Here is a 19,464-nt window from a genome sequence, read left to right on the forward strand (position 1 = left end):
GGATTCCATATGTTTTTAAAAGAAAAGTAGCTTTATCAACTTGTTCCATGCAAAAAATGGAAGACTAAACAGATTTGTTTCACATATTTTGATATGTATGGGGTAGGAGGTATTCTACCTTGTCGTGTACTCATAGCATGGACATGTACAACCTTAGCTCTCGTGCCACCTGAGTTCAATTAATTGCAACGCTAATCTGATACAAAAATGTCAAGGGTCCATACTCAAAAGATCACCAAAATGTTATTCTTTCGTACTGATCTCCCACATCTCAATAAGTCACAATTTAATTCTGTTAGATTAACCACCCGTGTAACGCAAAGGTATCGGAATTACATGTGAACAGGAATAAACCACTTCGTCCAGCATTTTCCGTGTGCTTTGAGACCCAGATGAGATTTAGGAGTCATGAGCTTTAAGGCAGCTATGGAATGCAAACTGAGTGCCAACAGCTATCAGGCCCCTTTAAATCCCAGTGGTTTTTCCAATATTGGGTGTAGCCTAACTGACCAAACTGAGGCTTAATTCCTGCCACAAAAAGATCAGTGAAAATGTACACGCTTTGTCCAGCAGTTTAACAAACACACCCCGCCACCTCACCCGTGGTTTCATAACTTGCCCCCGCCCCAATCACTGCTGTTTCCAATCCTGCCCACATCACAGCTCTAATCACCACCTGGCTCACACTCTGGTGGCATGGCAATTTTCAAACTTCACAGTGGGAAAACATTTGGGTAGCACTGATTTAACCCCTTAAGCTTGAATAGCCATTCAATAAGGTTAAAACTGATTATAACCCAACTCCTCAACCCCACATTCCTTAATATCTTTGGTTAATAAGATTATTTTACAGCTTAGAGGTATGAACTGGTGGCGTGTCACATTATATCCTATTTTGAAACCTCCCAGACCTGTCAATTTGTCCATTGACAAATTTGCATAGTTTACTGTGGACAGTCTGTCATCCAATTTAAGTCCACCTTATCTAGTTTTCCCCTTTCAAATGTTGAACGCGATCATAAGTAATGAGCCAGATTTTGTTAAATTTAATATGGCTCGAAACATTATGGGCGGGATTCTCCCGTACCCGGTGGGACGGAGTGGCGTGAACCACTCCGGTGCTGGCCGCCCCAAAAGTGTGGAATCCTCCGCGCCTTCAGGGGCTAAGCCCGCCCTGGAGTTGTTTGCGCCACGCCAGCAGGCGGGATAGGGGCCTCCAACCGGCCGGTGCATGCGCGGGAGCACCAGTGCGTGCTGGCATCACCCTGCGCATGCGCACAGGGATTCACTTCCGCATCGGCCATCGCGGAGGACCACAACGGCCGATGCGGAAGGAATAGAATGCCCCCCATGGCACAGGCCCGCCCGCAGATCGGGGGGCCCCGACCGCGGGCCAAGCCACCGTGGGAGCACCTTCCGGGGCAAGATCCCCCCCGTGACCCCCCCAGAGCCCACCCGCGCCGCCAGATCCCGCGGTTAAGGGACCTACTCTGATTTACGCCGGCGGGACCGGCTACAGGTGGGCGGGACTTGGCCCATCGTGGGTCGGAGAATTCGGGCGCCCCGGCCCCCATTGAGTCGCGCCGGACCCCGCCATTCTGCGAGGCGGGCAGCGCGACTCACGCCACGCCGGTTTTTGGGGGGCAGGAGAATTGGGAGGACAGCGGGGGCGGGATTCACGGTGATTCTCCCACCCCGTGGGGGGTGGGAGAATCCTGCCCCCGGGTTCCTGGAAATGATCATCAACAACTCTAGTATTCAATAATTATCAATTTATGTTTTTTGCTTCCCTTTGACAGATGTGGCTAAAGCCTTGCAAAAGGTCAGAAATTTCTCCACACCCTGTTTACATTGCTCCAGTTTACAAGACCAGTGAGAGAAGGGGTACATTATCTACAACTGGACATTCCACTAACTTTGTGATTGCTATGCGTATCCCGACTGACCAGTCTTCGGAACACTGGATTGGTCGTGGTGTTGCTCTACTCTGTCAGCTTAATTCTTAAATAATGATTTTGATGCACTTTATTACAGCTTAAAGTTTACTCATTTTTGTACTTGGCCAAAATTCTTAATATGTCTGCCTCAAATGTGAAACAATTAGGATTTTAGGAAATTACTCACTTCTATTTCTCAACCCCACATTTCTGATGAATCAATTTTGTGGATAGGATTCCTATTACATTTAAATATTAAAAAGGTAATTTGTGTGCCTGTGTATTCTATCATATCCAATGAAACAAAGATTGTTGCAGCAACAACACAATAAAACCATGGTTTTGCATTGTCAGGACTTTATTAAGTAAAACTTGAAAAAGCCAGTTTCATTCATACATTAGTCCAGGCTTGTAACAATCAAAACTTTTAAGTGATAAACAAAAAATGCTTTTTAATTTCACTTGTGACAAACTCAAAGTCTATGGTACCTTAACACTGAAACTTTTCCTCTAAACTTCAAAATTAATTGGTTAGGTTCCATAATCTTTGGCTTTAACAATGAACTATCACATTGATCAGCACCCACAAGAATCACAGGCTCCACTAACTCACATTTATCATATTTTGGCCAGTTGCACTTGATCACATATGATCTATTACATTGATTTATACAGTGACAAAAAGGGAAATGTCACACAGTGACAGGCTAATTAGGGGTTTACAAAAATCAACTCCAAACTAATACATACAAACAAGCAATCTAGCTGCTCACTTAGAACAGCAAGCATGGTTTTGAGGTATTACAATGGAAGGAGGAATGTTAAAAGTGAATGATAAATGAATTTAATGGACAATGTCTACAATCAAGTTATAACACACACCATTTTAAAAACTAAACTGGAATTTGTTAATTTGTGTATGTGCGACACTGAAGATGTGAGCTCATAAAACCAGCACCATGAATCCAGATGGCATTACAGTTGGTGATTGCCATCCATAAACAAACACCTACCACAATGCATGCGAAAGGAAGTATTCTAAACGGCTGTTACAAATACATCATTAATCCTGATCTAACTGTGCTAAATATTTATTCAAGCATTGATTTTATCTTCTCCATAGACATTTTAAAAAGTTGATTATTTAAATTTCCATACTGAACCACGGAAGAAACCGTGCGTCAAACCAACCAACAAATAGCAGTTGCTGTGAAAAGTAATCTATTGTACTAACAAATCTCTGTCACAATTTGCTTTGCAAAACCTATGTGCCACTGAATTGTTACATATAAGGCAAAACAAGACCATACATAGTCATCAAAACTGTTAGAAGTGGATTACAATTTGATCCTCAAAAATGGCAATTAGCAGCATGATGGCAAATCCACAGAGCATCCCAGCATTCTGTAGAGCAAAGTGTCCAAACCTAGCCCGAACATGGCTATCTGTTGGACGGTGCAGCATCTCTGGTAACTGGAAAGGGAAAATAAAATCTTAATTAGGGCGCAATCTGCAAACAACAGTTTCGGACACCTGCCCTTCCACTGTAATTTTACAGTTAATAAATGCATGTCTAGAGCATTAGAAGTCGGCATAAATTTTTAAGCTCAAAAACATACATTTAGGGTTAAACTTGCCTTATAAGTAGGCGCATGGAATCAAACAGACAATAAGGCGTTGCCATGAAGGTGGGTCGGTGTACAAGGCACACTCAAAGAGGAAACATCAAATGGTGACTGCTGAACAGAATTTTGTTCACATTTCAAAAGGGCACCTACCTATGCTGACAATTCACATTTTATACATGGTGTATAGATCTTTAATGTAGTGAAAAGTTTCATGGCACTTCACAGAAACATTAACAACATTTATACTTGAGCTACATAAGGAAATGAGAGCGTTTAAGCTTGGTAAAGGATGGGTTTAAAGGAGCATTAAGAAGGACAGGAAAAAAAATGAGAAGGAATACAAAATCGTACAGCCCAGGAAGCTGAAGACTGGATCACGTGGTCAAATGATTAAAATTAGGGATGCTGTCTCAGGGTTGTGGGGCTGGAAGAAATTAGAGAGATTGGGAAGGGTAAGGTTTTGGAAGGATTTAAAAACCTTGATGAGAATTTCAAAATGGGGCATTGCTTAACTGGGAGCCAATGTAGGTCAAGCACAGGAGTAAATGGTTGTTCAGGGCTTGATACGAGTTACAACACAGGCAGCAGAGTTTTGGATGACTGAAATTTTACTAAGGGAAGACTGTGCAAGGCATGCCAGCAGTGTTTGGAATTTCTATTTAATAGAGGAATTCTATCACATATGGTCCTGGAATTAATTTCACCTTGATATGCAATAACATCGTGGGCTGAAAGGCCTGTACTTTGCTGTATTGTTCTATGTTCTATAGTATTTCAACCTTAATTTTTCTTTTGCAAAGAAAATTAAGCTGACAAATTTGTGCAATAGATCCAAGTTGATCCGTGCTGGACACTGTCAAAAGTGGGAAAATTTAATCGCGGACTCAAGAATGTCCTGCAAATGTGAAGATGCACTAGACTGGAGAAAATCAAGAACAATATAACAGACATAGTGATTCTTTGGGTATAAATTCCGACGCACTGTAGCAATTTCATAGGTGTAAAACAGGCTCAAATCTCTACACGTTGCACTGCTAATTTTGGGGAGGGGGTGGCAGTTCTCGTTTTAGCGTGGTCGATCAGGGTGGATGTCTGTAACGGGCTAATGTCTGCTGAAGGACTGGTAGCACAATGGTTAGCATCTTATAAATGCTTGCATTCAAGCGAAACATAAAATCTGTCTCTACCACTCACCAACGTTTTCATGATAAGCAATTAATTTGCATTAATAATCATTGCAAGGAGGTGGGTTTAAAAACCTATGGGGAATGAGTTACTTTTTTTGGCGAGTTTTCATTGAAAAGTCACTATTTTTTGGGTCCTCAGGAGGAGAACCACCTGGCATGCGACTGCTCAGCACATTGTCATCACCGGAAATCACCCCCCTCTCCAATTTATTATTTAAATGACTAAAGAGTCCATGTCCTAATGCATGTCTGAACTGAGGATCAAAGGAAATTGTTTTGTGGAATTATCTTCCATTTGGCATGAATTGCTGGTATTGGTTCCACCGCAGTTTGCTCAGGTTAAGGGATCGATGAAAGCTGTCTGCCTTACTGGCAAGTCCCCTGATAATTTCTAGTGGACAAGGCCCTATGGAGAGGTAAATGGCAGTTGTTAATCCTATAGTGGAGTACAGCATAAATTTTTAACTTAATAAAGTAATTGTCACCTACCTTTCATCAGCTGCTGCATGTGCTGCTAAATAATCCTGAACAACGTACTTGCCCTACTCATTACTTTAAAATCATTTTTATAATCTTTATTATTGTCACAAGTAGGCTTACATCAACACTGCAATGACGTTACTGTGAAAAGCCCCTAGGCGCCTGTTCGGGTACACTGAGGGAGAATTCAGAATGTCCAATTCACCTAACAGCACGTCTTTCGGGACTCGGAGGAGGAAACTGGAGCACTGAGAGGAAACCCACGCAGACATGGGGAGAATGTGCAGACTCCGCACAGGCAGTGACCCAAGCCGGGAATCGAACCCTGAGACCCTGGTGCTGTGAAGCAATTTTAATCATCCTCTGAAATTTCCACCACAATTCTAAAAATAGTAAATTCACATTTAAAGAAAAGGAATTTGGAAAAACAAAATAAAGCAGATCATTTCTGGCAGCCAAAAAACGGGTGCACACTGATGAAGTAGTGCTGAGATTTAGAATAGAAACCAGACCTACTATTGTCTTCATTATAGCATACTGTCATGTCTTAAGACTAAGTGCAATGCAACATTGATTGGCGTGTGGTAGCACAATGGTTAACGCTGTTGCTTCACAATTCCAGGGTCCCAAGTTCGATTCCTGACTTGGGTCACTGTCTGTGCGGAGCCTGCATGTTCTCCCGGCGTCTGAGTGGGTTTCCTCAGGGTGCTCCGGTTTCTTCCACAGTCCAAAGATGTAGTTAGGTGGATTGGCCACGCTGAATTGCCCTTAGTGTCCAAAAAACTTTAGGTGGGATTACTAGGTTACAGGGATAGCGTGGAGGAGTGGGCTTAAGTAGGCTGCTCTTGCCAAGGGCCGGTGCAGACTCGATGGGCCTAATAGCCTCCCTCTGCACTGTAAATTCTATGATCTATGATTTTATCCTACATAAACATTTGATTTTTAAAAACAAACCTACATATATTGCTAATACCACAAATATTTAATTCATCCTTCCTTTTTTGGGAAATACTTATTGAAGTTTTTAAACTTGTTTTTCCTGAATAAAATATTAATGAACAATGGGCAGCACGGTGGCAGAGTGGTTACCACTGCTGCCTCACAGTGCCAGGGCTCTGGGTTCAACTCCGATCTTGGGTGACTGTGTGGAGTTTGTATGTTCTCCCAGTGTCTGAGTCGGTTTCCTCTGGGTTCTCAGATTTCCTCCCATAGTCCAATGATTTGCAGGTTAGGCAGATTGGTTATGCTAAATTTCCCATTAGTGTCCATAAATGGGGTTACAGGGATGGAGCGGGTGTGTAGGTAGGGTGTAGACGTGTTGGGCCAAATAGTCTCCTTCTGCACTGTAGGGATTCTATGATTCTATAATTTTTAAATCATTCCCATGGATGCGTTGAATAACACCTGGAGGTTTATTTTTTGAAGAGATATAGCACAAAAAAGCCAATTAAAATTTAGGTAAATTTAATAAGTTCAGATCAGAAATATTTAAAACCGCATTTGTCCAATGAATAAAGTCCAAGATATTACTCACCATATCCACCAATGCCACATATAGGAACATTCCCGCAGTGATAGCAAAAATCCATTGGGTTAAATTATGAGTATACTGTCCCACAGCAATACCTATTACTACACCAACATATGCAAGCAGAGCTGACAGGAGGTTGTAAACAATGGCCTGTTTCACAGACATTCCAGCATTAATCAGGACAGCAAAATCACCTGGTGAGGGAAAAAAATAATAGTGAATACATTTGTATGATCCTCCCCTGGTTTTAATTGTTTTACATCTTATTAAGTTTTCCAATTCTGAAAAAGACAATTCAAACCTCTTTCATTCCCAATTCAGAGTTTTTTTAATGCTGCATTTCAGCTGCCTTATTAAGTCACATGTTGATCCCTCAATAAACAAGGCTTTGTCATACGCAATTTTTACTCCGGAAAGCTGTGTGGGTCCAGAGGCATTTGGAGGCAGCCAATGGAGGCAAGCTTGTTAGAAGGCCTGCCTCAGTTTTCTGAAATATGACCCTATTTTAGAAAAGGCTGTTAGGCCCTCTAGCCTTCATCCCCCCCCCTCCCCTCCCAACCCCCCACACACACATATCACTTCACACCCTTCATGCCCAATCAATGTCACCTCATACATTCATGCTGGCATGAATATCCAAAGAAGCAGTTAGATAATATTTCCAGATAATCCCATTATGAACACATGTCTGAGCTCCAAGAATGACTAATGCATTTAGCTCTCAATGGACAATGTTGATTTAGCATGCAGGGAAGTGATCCACTTTGACATATTCTTTACATTGTAATGACCTAGGGTAGGTTTCTCCGTCCCGTTGCACCCATTTTCTGGTGTGCCCCCCCCCCCCCCCCCACTGGCAACAGGATTTTGCGTCCCGGCGGTATGTCAATATTGTTTCCCGTTGTGGACACTCCCGCGTGAGTGTGCTGCCGGCTAATCGGAGGATCCCGCCGATGGAGAATCCAGCCCGATCTTTCTTTGGCTGTGGTTTTTCAATGCCAGTGTGCTTACTTACATAAAATTAAGAGGTGTGAAGTGGATAAAGCTTTTTGTCATTAATATTATGAATGGCGAGGGCAGCACGGTGGTGCAGTGGGTTAGCCCTGCTGCCTCACAGCGCCGAGGTCGCAGGTTCAATCCCAGCTCTGGGTCACTGTCCGTGTGGAGTTTGCACATTCTCCCCGTATTTGCGTGGGTTTCGCCCCCACATCCCAAAGATGTGCAGGCTAGGTGGATTGGCCACACTAAATAGACCCTTAATTGGAAGAAATGTACACAAAATTTCTGAAAAGAAAAAAAAATACTATGAATGGCTGTGACTGATGAGAAGTTGTAAGAAGCAGTTTTTATTTTTTCACAAAGGAAATGTTTTCATGTCTCTTTTAGCTTATTGTGTTTCAGAGGCATTTCAAAGACGTGCCAATGGCTCACCAGTTCTGTACATACTGAATACTAGGAGAGTGGAAAGTGGGGGATGCAGGGGGCAGAGGCATGGGAGATATGGGTGGGCATTGAGGGCCTAGATCTCATGAATATAATTGGTCAATGTCCCAATAAACCCAAGTGTACCTTTTAGACTACCAGCCTTGCCTACCACCCTCTCCACTGCCCACCTCAGTATGCTTCCACGGGCAGTGGGCCAGACACCAACCCATCTTGCTTCCCTGAAATGAAAATATAGCGAGCCGGGGCCTCCTGAACGGAGAGGGTTTTGTGGAGTCAAGAACCTACCTGATTCCTGATATCTGTCTCCTTAACAAAAATCAGACCCATAGATACTGGCTGTGAAAATGAAAAACACTATTTCCTACCATTGCTGTTTCTTCCATTGTTGAGTACAAAAATGCAAAGACATTGTCAAAAATAATTCAAATGTGGCACTAATCCCTTAACAGACTTCAATAGTGTGCAGTGTGATTTTTCAAATTAAATGCAACACTTTCATGCTCTCAAATGTTCTTACGGTTGGATGGACTAATACGTTCTTTTCAGTATACTTGAACCAACCTAAATTATTATTCAGTTTCTAAACAGTGGTGTACAAGACAAACAGCAAATGTATTTAAGAGCAGCTATGAATTCCTCAACAACCCAGGTTAATATACAAGTATGAAAATATTTATTTTGGGATAAAAACTACTACTGTCCCCCAGACAATAGGAAATATATTTTCAGTATAATTAAGCTCTGCAAAACGGCTTGGCAAGGTAATTAGAGCCTCTATATTACAAACTCTCATTGTAACATCTATAATTAAAGAATGCAAATCCTCACATCTAATTTTCCAGAGATTCCTAACACTATTAGAATTTTAAATGACTGCTGGATCTCTATTATATTAACATTGCCCTTTTATTGCAGGATCTCTCCTTTTAAATTAACATTGCCCTTTCATTGATGTAAAACCCAGTTTATTGGCCTGATTACAAAGAGTCACATCATATTTGGAGTAACCACAGTGATGGAACCACTTAATTCTTTTGTTCCTCCTCACCCGTTTAAGAGTGGGAAAGAATAGGAAACTTGTTTTCTTTAAAAAGTCCCATCAGCTCTACTGCAGTTTTAGTCATCAGCCACACTGCACAGACATTTCAGAATTGTCTATGGTAGGAGAAGAATACACTAGACCAATATTTTCAATATTAACCCTTCAAAAGTGAACAGAGGGAAGCAGTGACATAATCACAGAACCTTTGAGAAGCTAAATAGCAAAGTGCTTTCTGCCAAAATAGGACAATTTAATAGGAAGGATTAAGAGCTTTTGCTAAATTTCAACAAAGAATCAGATTAGCACTCTTCCAGAACCAATTCATGTCCCCAGCTGAGAGTATTTGAAGATGGGGACTCTTCTTCCGAGGTAGTATGGGCAGAGGTTAGAAACAGGAAAGGAGAGGTCACACTGCTGGGAGTTTTCTATAGGCCACCTAATAGTTCTAGAGATGTAGAGGAAAGGATGGCGAAGATGATTCTGGAAAAGAGCGAAAGTAACAGGGTAATTGTTATGGGAGACTTTAACTTTCCTAATATTGACTGGAAAAGATATAGTTTGAGTACATTGGATGGGTCGTTCTTTGTACAATGTGTGCAGGAGGGTTTTCTGACACAATATGTTGACAGGCCAACAAGAGGTGAGGCCACATTTGATTTGGTTTTGGGTAATGAACCAGGCCAGGTGTTAGATCTGGAGGTAGGTGAACACTTTGGAGACAGTGACCACAATTCGGTGACCTTTACATTAGTGATGGAAAGGGATAAGTATACCCCGCAGGACAAGAGTTATAGCTGGGGGAAGGGCAATTATGATGCCATTAGACATGACTTAGGATGTGTAGGTTAGAGAAGTAGGCTGCAAGGGTTGGGCACACTGGATATGTGGAGCTTGTTCAAGGAACAGCTATTGCGTGTTCTTGATCAGTACGTACCAGTCAGACAGGGAGGAAAGGGTAGAGCGAGGGAACCGTGGTTTACCAAAGAAGTGCAATCTCTTGTTAAGAGGAAAAAGGAGGCCTATGTGAAGATGAGGCGTGAAGTTTCAGTTGGGGCACTTGATAGTTACAGGGAAGCGAGGAAGGATCTAAAGAGAGAGCTAAGACGAGCAAGGAGGGGACATGAGAAGTCTTTGGCAGGTAGGATCAAGGAAAACCCAAAAGCTTTCTATAGGTATGTCAGGAATAAAAGAATGACTAGGGTAAGAGTAGGGCCAGTCAAGGACAGTGGTGGGAAGTTGTGTGTGGAGGCTGAGGAGATAAGCGAGATACTAAATGAATACTTTTCGTCAGTATTCACTCAGGAAAAAGATAATATTGTGGAGGAGAATGCTGAGACCCAGGCTATTAGAATAGATGGCATTGAGGTGCGTAGGGAAGAAGTGTTGGCAATTCTGGACAAGGTGAAAATAGATAAGTCCCCGGGGCCTGATGGGATTTATCCTAGGATTCTCTGGGAAGCCAGGGAAGAGATTGCTGAGCCTTTGATTTTTAGGTCATCATTGGCTACAGGAATAGTGCCAGAGGATTGGAGGATAGCAAATGTGGTCCCTTTGTTCAAGAAGGGGAGTAGAGATAACCCCGGTAACTATAGGCCGGTGAGCCTAACGTCTGTGGTGGGTAAAGTCTTGGAGAGGATTATAAAAGATACGATTTATAATCATCTAGATAGGAATAATATGATTAGGGATAGTCAGCATGGTTTTGTGAAGGGTAGGTCATGCCTCACAAACCTTATCGAGTTCTTTGAGAAGGTGACTGAACAGGTAGACGAGGGTAGAGCAGTTGATGTGGTGTATATGGATTTCAGTAAAGCGTTTGATAAGGTTCCCCACGGTCGGCTATTGCAGAAAATACGGAGGCTGGGGATTGAGGGTGATTTAGAGATGTGGATCAGAAATTGGCTAGTTGAAAGAAGACAGAGTGGTGGTTGATGGGAAATGTTCAGAATGGAGTTCAGTTACGAGCGGCGTACCACAAGGATCTGTTCTGGGGCCGTTGCTGTTTGTCATTTTTATAAATGACCTAGAGGAGGGCGCAGAAGGATGGGTGAGTAAATTTGCAGACGACACTAAAGTCGGTGGAGTTGTAGACAGTGTGGAAGGATGTTGCAGGTTACAGAGGGACATAGATAAGCTGCAGAGCTGGGCTGAGAGGTGGAAAATGGAGTTTAATGTGGAGAAGTGTGAGGTGATTCACTTTGGAAAGAATAACAGGAATGCGGAATATTTGGCTAATGGTAAAATTCTTGGCAGTGTGGATGAGCAGAGGGATCTCGGTGTCCATGTACATAGATCCCTGAAAGTTGCCACCCAGGTTGATAGGGTTGTGAAGAAGGCCTATGGTGTGTTGGCCTTTATTGGTAGAGGGATTGAGTTCCGGAGCCATGAGGTCATGTTGCAGTTGTACAAAACCCTAGTACGGCCGCATTTGGAGTATTGCGTACAGTTCTGGTTGCCTCATTATAGGAAGGACGTGGAAGCTTTGGAACGGGTGCAGAGGGTATTTACCAGGATGTTGCCTGGTATGGAGGGAAAATCTTATGAGGAAAGGCTGATGGACTTGAGGTTGTTTTCGTTAGAGAGAAGAAGGTTAAGAGGTGACTTAATAGAGGCATACAAAATGATCAGAGGGTTAAATAGGGAGGACAGCGAGAGCCTTCTCCCGCGGATGGAGGTGGCTAGCACGAGGGGACATAGCCTTAAATTGAGGGGTAATAGATATAGGACAGAGGTCAGAGGTGGGTTTTTTACGCAAAGAGTGGTGAGGCCGTGGAATGCCCTACCTGCAACAGTAGTGAACTCGCCAACATTGAGGGCATTTAAAAGTTTATTGGATAAGCATATGGATGATAAGGGCATAGTGTAGGTTAGATGGCCGTTAGTTTTTTCCATGTCGGTGCAACATCGAGGGCCGAAGGGCCTGTACTGCGCTGTATCGTTCTATGTAATAATAATTGTGATCTGGAAATTTATTGATGCCCATTGCTGAGTGCAAACTGATGGCTCCTTTTGTCATGAGGGAGCGGCTGGCATACTGCATATATTAGTCATGCACTGAGAGCCAGTTCATAATCTGTGACAAAGAGTTAGATCAGCGAGCTGGGATGCCAATCAAAGGCCTCATTAAGTTCAGAAGGAAGGCAATAAGGAGAGGGTATGCCTGAGAATGCAGTGGCCCAGTTTTAATGTGGAGTCAAATGGAGCTCCCATTCACTCAGGTTGTGAAAACCTAATTTTGTTTCTTCCATAACCTTCAGCAATTTCCTATTTAAGTTGCTGTAGAAACAAAATAAATTTGTTGGAACTAATGCAGTTCAGGCACTGATGGGTTTTGCCCAAGATAGCAGAAGGATGTTACAATAGGCACAAGACCATTCTTTTCAATGATCCAACTCTGATCTTTGGCAGCTGCTTAGAGTATTTGAAAGCGATGTGGCTCAATATGGTGGCTCATTTGCCTCTGGAAGGCTCCAGCACATATTAGGCTGTTTCAATACCTGTGCTTCGTTCAAAGAATGTAGCGAGCAGTCCAGTTTTTCCTTGATAATTCTACAAATACAGCTGGGAAAGAACAAAATAAGCAGATTCCACAGCTCAAAGCAACATTTTAAACAACTAACTTTGTTGTGAATTCATACAATCCTTTATTATTTTGTTTAAAAATAGGAGTAAAACCGATATTTTATAGAGTTGCATACATAAAACAATTATTGTGCTCCAGCTAATTTCTAATCTACCAACTCATTGAATTCAGCCAGTGGTATTGAAATGTTCAAATATTTTGTAGAAACAAACTTGTTAACCTACAAAAAACTAACAGCCTGCAAAAAGCTGATAACTGCAAAACATTCCTGGGTGTAGGCAAAATGTATTAAATAAACTAGAGGCAGAGACTTCCGGTGACGGCAGACGGGAGGCAGCCGCACATTGGAGGGCTCGCGCTCGGGAACGGCATTTTCAGGGTCTAACGCCCGGTCCCAGGGGTAAGAGAAGTGACAAAAGCAGGGGGAAAGCACAGTGAAGGAAGATGGCGAGAACAAGTAAAAAAATCGGCTGTGAAAAATGCAGCTGAAAGTCCGTCGGGGAGTGGAAAGGTCACCGCGGGGACGGCAAGAAAAACAGAGGCTGGGGCACCAGGGGAGGCCGCATTGCCCACGGCTGAAGAAATGACTACGGTGATGGCCGCGGAACTTGAAAGGCAGTTCACAAAGCACATGGAGGCGACGAGGAAGGAGATGGGGGCGGTATTGAAAGTGCCGGTGGAGGAGGCGATTGCCTCGGTGATGGCGGCGGTATTGAGCGCAGTGGCGGAGGGGCGGGAGCAAGGTGAGGTGCTGAAGGAAGTGGAAGAGACATTATTACAGCACAGCGATCAACTTACTTTGATGGGGAAGGAGATGCAGAAGGAGATCAACGAGGGTCTGCGAGCCAAAATAGACGACTTGGAAAACAGATCCAGGCGACAGAATCTGAGGATTGTTGGTCTTCCCGAAGGAGTGGAAGGCCCGAGGCTGACTGAGTATTTTGCCATGATGTTGGCGAAGCTATTGGGGGAGGGTGATGATCCCTCCCAATATGAACTGGATCGGGCTCATTGGTCATGGAGGCCTGTACCAAAGGAGAGTGAGCCGCCAAGAGTAGTGACTCTGTGTTTTCGTAGGTACAGTGTGAAGATCCTGTGCTGGGCAAAGCAGAAGCAGGTGGTGCAGTGGGCTGGAGCTGGTATACGCATGTATCAGGACTTTATGGTGGAGCTGGCGAGGAGGCGTGCTGCCTTCATCCGGGTGAAGAAGGTGCTGTACATCAGTAAGGTGCAGCGCGGCATACTATACCCAGCTAAGATGAGGGTGACCTACAAATCCATGGACTTTCGGGACGACGAAAGCAGCGGAGGAGTTTGCGAAGGCAGAAGGACTGTGGCTGAATTGAGAAGTGGTCATGTACCGATGTAGCCTCATGTAGCTGTATTTTTTCACTGCGGCGTATGTGCTAAATGAGCGAACATTGTATATACTTGGACAAGGGAAGAGAAGGGACTTTCACTTGCAATTATGGTTCTTTGAAGCTTGGGTGTGTATGCGGGGTTTGTGTGCTAAAGGGGATTTCTTGGTTGTCCTGGGGCCGGGCAAAGGGGAAAGAGACCTGGGCGGGGGCCTCCACGCTGGCCGGTTTAAGCCGGCCAGTGAACGGGAGTGGGGGGGGGGGGGGGGGGGGAGAAAAGAGGGGCTGCGCCCATCGGAGCATGGCAGAATAGGGCCCGATGAGTCTAGCCGGGGTGGAAAGAAAATGAAAATCGCTTATTGTCACGAGTAGGCTTCAGTGAAGTTACTGTGAAAAGCCCCTAGTCGCCACATTCCGGCGCCTGTTCGGGGAGTCTGGTACGGGAATTGAACCATGCTGCTGGCCTGCTTTAAAAACCAGCGATTTAGCCCAGTGTGCTAAACCAGGGGGGAAGGAACAGTGGTTGAGGGGATGATTTTTGTAAGAGGAAGTGGAGGGGAGGAGCCGGGGAGGGGGCGAGGGGGGCTTACAATGCATGGGTGTCGTCTACAGTACTCTTTCGGGGATTGGATGGCATTGAATGTTGGGGGGGGGGGGGGGGGGGGAAGGTTGGGAGGGACTCTATTAGGTTAATGGTGACCATAGGTGATTCCTAATTCCTTTCCCTTTTATTTCTCCTTTGTTTGTCCCACCATGGGAGGGTTTGTTCTATTTGATGTTTATATTGTCAGGTGGGTCGTTGCTTGGGGTGGTGGGAGGATGGGATTGCTGTTATTGATAAGGAAATTGACTTTGTATTTGTTACCATTTACTGCTTGTGGGTGGGGTGTAAATTCTGGAGAAAATGTGAAAATGGAGAATAAAAATATTTTTAAAAAAAATAAACTAAAGGCACAAACTCACAGAGCAATGTGAAACTGTACCAAATATAGCATCATTCGTATTGCAGGAAAACCTAAAGTACACCAAACTACATTTTGCTGAAGTGATTTCTGAACTTCTAAAAGGGGATGTAAACACTAGTCACAAGATTTGTAGCCCAGGGAAGTACTGAGGGGTCAAGAAGGATGTTTTAAATTTTTTAAAAATGTTTCAGCATTTTCAAATCTAGTTTTAGCAACGTCAGCCTTACTGATGTGATAACTACCATTCGCTGGGCCTCAGATCGTGGGTTCAAATTCACTCCAGACCTGGGGTGCGATTCACCGGAAAAATTTCCAAGTGTGATAGTGAGCAGGAACTGCTGTGAGCTTCCCAGTGCTAGGCCTGGCAAGACTGGCACTACAATGCAACATTAATTGGTCCACTTAAGGGGGCCTCACAGGCTTCTCACAGCAAATCAAAGCTCATCCACAGATTTGTCCCTGCCCCCCCCGCACAACTAACAAGGTCGAAAAGCACTTAAACAACTCTTGCACAGCCAACCCCACTCAGCTTGCAGCCATGGCGAAGTAGACCTGGGAAGGCTCTTAAGAGGCAGTCGAGGCCAGGAGGGTTGTCCTGTTCCCCTGAGGCCCCCGGAGGGTGAGCCACAGGGCAGCCAGTGCTGCCTTGGATGAAGGACGAGCCCCCAGTGCCGAAAGGTCAACGACCTATACCGGGCCACACGAGAGGTGGACCCCCACCCCCGCCCCGACGGTGAACCATGCGTGTGGCTGACGATGCCTTCTCTGTGTCCCACAACCATCGAGAGTGCGCCCAGACTGGTAGTGGAGTGCTGGACATCAGAATCCTCTCCACATCTCGACTACCAATCACATGCTCCATCCCCCCCCCCAGACATGGGTCCTGCCCTCTACCTCTCCAAACCGGCACGCACTACCCATGCACATCTGGCCACACTGGACCTCACACCCTGTACCCCAGACACCTGAACAGAACGCTGCCATACCCCAGCCGTGGACATGTGCCCAGGGCTGGGGCCCATCCAGAGTGTTCGGAGGTTCGCTGCTGTGTCCATGGTGTTGCCTCCTGCAGTGTTCAAGCATGAGTCTGATTGGGATACTAGACAATAAGCATCACATGCTACATGGCATGATCATGGGTTTTTGAAGTGCTCACTTAACTACGATTGCCAATTCCTTATTAGCAGTAGCCTTCAGCTAGAGGCATTCACAATCAGTGAGTTATGGGTGGTCAGTGGGACAGAGGCAGGAACTAGGGTTGCCCCTGGAGCAGGTAGAACAATACAAGGGTTAGCATGGAGGACCCACGCACGGTTGCCCTCCCCCCAGCCCCAATGCCCCATGGTGGACCACCCCAACTGGGGCTGCAACCCCTCCGAGCACAGGAGTGGCAAGCCCAGTGCCCCCAGGCTCATTGCCTGTGAGCGAAGATGGCTACTCACCTCTTAGGATCCCCGCAGCAGCCCTTCTGCCTCTTCAAGAGGAATACTAATTGGCGCTAGCGTGACCACTTGCTGGGGAGGCGGCTGGATCATGGGAAGTCGTTGGATATGGGATGGCTCCCGGTAATTCTATGCAAATAAGGTGTAAGTGGCGATTATTGGTTTCTCACCACGCTACAGCAGGATCCCGATTTCGCCAATGAGAGCAGGCCAGTTGCATCGCAAACAGCTTTGCACCCAGCGTGGTTCTCATTTTTGGCCTCTCCCGCTATTCATCAGCCGCCTCTCACTCGAGTGCAACAAGGCTACTGAATCGTGCCCCTGCAGTTCAATCAAGTTGACAATGATGGCGTACTAACTGGTCATACCCTTTTTGATTGAGGCATTAGTTTAAGATGCAGGTTCGAATCAGAATTTGTGTTTAAAATACCATGGCTTAATTACCAATCCCATGAAGAAGGGCAGTATGTTCTCCCTAGCATTGGTCATCCTGAACTAACACCATCAGAAGCAGATTAATTGATCACGTAATCAAAAGAAAGGTCTCCACCAAGTACCTGCCAATCTCATAAAAATAACATCACTTCCACAAATAACAAGAAATGCTTTAATAATTGGAATTCAAAGAATATTACAGGAGAAACAGTTATACCTAAATAAAGCAGGTATAATACAAAAAAAATTAGATAATGATTTAAAATTGTTTAAATTAGATGGTGTTAAGAGGAAAACTGGATCCCAAAAGAAACAGGACTGAAAGGGTCACTAACAGGCGTGTGCAAATACATTAATTCCGCTACAGAACAGTGACAAGGTTTTCCAAAAGAGGACAAAAAATACAGTTTTTTGGTTACATGCACAGAACGTCCAACACTAGCACTAACTGTAAAGCACTTTAAACAGCACGTCCCAGCTGCTGTTTGCAATGGGCAAGGTACAGACCATACCAACCAGCCCATGCTTGCGAAACGCAAAAGACGGTCTAACATTATGATGCGACTAGATGGTGGCACGGTAGCACAGTGGTTAGCACTGTTGCAAATTCCTGGCTTGGGTCACTGTGCGGAGTCTGCACGTTCTCCCCGTGCTCCGGTTTCCTCCCACAAGTCCCGAAAGACATGCTTATTAGGTGAATGGGACATTCTGAATTCTCCCTCAGTGTTTACCCGAACAGGGGCTGGAGTGTGGCAACTCGGGGATTTTCGCAGTAACTTCATTGCAGTGCCAACTTGTGACACTAATAAAGATTATTATAACATTTACTAAGTAATTCTCAGTGCGCTAAGAATTACGTGAACAACCAACTTAAGATAGTCAGGCTTGCAGTGGGGTGCATTTGCGTGTATCGGAAGTTAGATAGAACCCTTAATAGAACCCTTAGAGTGCAGGTTATTCGACCAATCTAGTCTGTACCAACCCTCCGAAAGTGCATCCTAACCCATGCCCACTCCCCCATAATTATGGGGATTATGGACTATCCCCATAATCCCACTTAACCGTTGGACACTGAGGGTCAATTTGACATGGCTAATCCAACTAACCTGCACATCTTTGGACTGTGGGAGGAAACCGAAGCACCCGGACGAAACCCATGCACACAGGGAAAACGTGTAAACTCCACACTCGCCCAAGGACGGAATTGAACCCGGGTTCGGTGGGGCAGCAGTACTAACCAGTGTTGCCCAAGAAGGCAGACAGAAAGAACAGTACACACATTGTGCCTATTTCAGCTGAACTTGGTAAGTGACAGCCATTTATTGATTCATTCTCCAGCACAATGTCTTGACCAGTCAGGGTCAAGCTAACTGGTTTAAATTTCAAACAATGTTTGGCAGCTGCCTGTCAGTCACCACCTGGTGCATTCGCTATGGTAATACCTTTGCCATTCAGAGATGACTTGCCAACCAGCAGCACTCTCCTCATACAGTTCTTTCCCTCTTATACTGGTATTCTTGCAAAGTGTTCTGATGAGTGCATGACAAAAAACTTCGACATGACTCTTGTCTCAGCAATGCACAATAAACTGTTGCCATAGCACTAGTGATTTATGCGACCTACATGTTCTACGAAAGCTACATTGTACTATGCCCCATGATTTCCATTGAATTGCTTTTACCTAAAGCTGAGCTAAAGGTGTTTTGTACCAATCACCTGCATCAACAATAGGGCTATAAGGTAAATAATAAAAGTAGGAACAGAAAGGTGCGAACGAACAATATAAGATTAAGTGGGAAAAACTATGGCAGCTCGAGTTCAAAGTTCAAACTAAAAAAGTAATGAAGGGGGAAAATATTAATTTGGTAGTACAGATCTGGAGTACCTCTGAAAAAAGAAACACGCTGTCAAAGGGTTTTGCCTTACACTAATCAAATCAATTTGCAAGAATACCTCATCTAAAGGGAACAACATTTGAGAAGAGAGTGCTGATTGGTTGGCAAGTGGACTCGGGTAGAGGTGTTTCCGTGGAGAATGCACCAGGGAACAGTCAACTGCCAAGCTTTTGTACACTCAGATCCTGCACGGACCAACTGGCAGGTGTGTTCACAGACATCTTCAACCTCTCCCTACTCTGTTCAGAGGTTCCCACCTACTTCAAGATGAACACCATCATACCGGTGCCAAAGAAGAACCAGACAATGTGCCTCAACGACTACCGTCAAGTGGCCTTGACATCTATTATTATGAAGTGCTTCGAGAGGTTGGTCATGAGGCACATCAACTCCATTCTCACAGAATGCCTTGATCCACTGCAATTTGCAGACCACCACAACTGGCCACAGCAGAAGCCATCTCCCTGGCCCTACACTCATCCCAGGAGCACCTCAACAACAAGGACTCCAACACCAGATTCCTATTCATTGACTA

At 44.6% G+C, this 19,464-nt stretch overlaps 2 protein-coding genes across 3 annotated transcripts in view; one reads left to right on the forward strand and one right to left on the reverse strand.

Annotated features, from left to right (window-relative positions):
- dnah7 (dynein, axonemal, heavy chain 7) overlaps positions 1–2,230 on the forward strand; it is a 498,762-nt gene extending 496,532 nt beyond the window's left edge. The window contains exon 64 of the mRNA XM_038789116.1: positions 1,800–2,230. Within this exon, the coding sequence (XP_038645044.1) occupies positions 1,800–2,006 (207 nt within the window). The 3' untranslated portion in view covers positions 2,007–2,230. The remainder of the gene's footprint in view (positions 1–1,799) is intronic.
- A 47-nt stretch (positions 2,231–2,277) lies between these two features.
- The window catches only part of slc39a10 (solute carrier family 39 member 10), a 157,503-nt gene continuing 140,316 nt past the window's right edge, over positions 2,278–19,464 (reverse strand). For both annotated transcript variants that reach the window (XM_038789118.1, XM_038789117.1), the window contains 2 exons: positions 6,767–6,957; positions 2,278–3,410 (listed from right to left, as the gene is read on the reverse strand). In XM_038789118.1, the coding sequence (XP_038645046.1) occupies positions 3,264–3,410; positions 6,767–6,957 (338 nt within the window). In that variant the 3' untranslated portion in view covers positions 2,278–3,263. The remainder of the gene's footprint in view (positions 3,411–6,766; positions 6,958–19,464) is intronic.

Source organism: Scyliorhinus canicula, chromosome 2, assembly GCF_902713615.1.
Source record: "Scyliorhinus canicula chromosome 2, sScyCan1.1, whole genome shotgun sequence".
Lineage (NCBI taxonomy): Eukaryota > Metazoa > Chordata > Chondrichthyes > Carcharhiniformes > Scyliorhinidae > Scyliorhinus > Scyliorhinus canicula.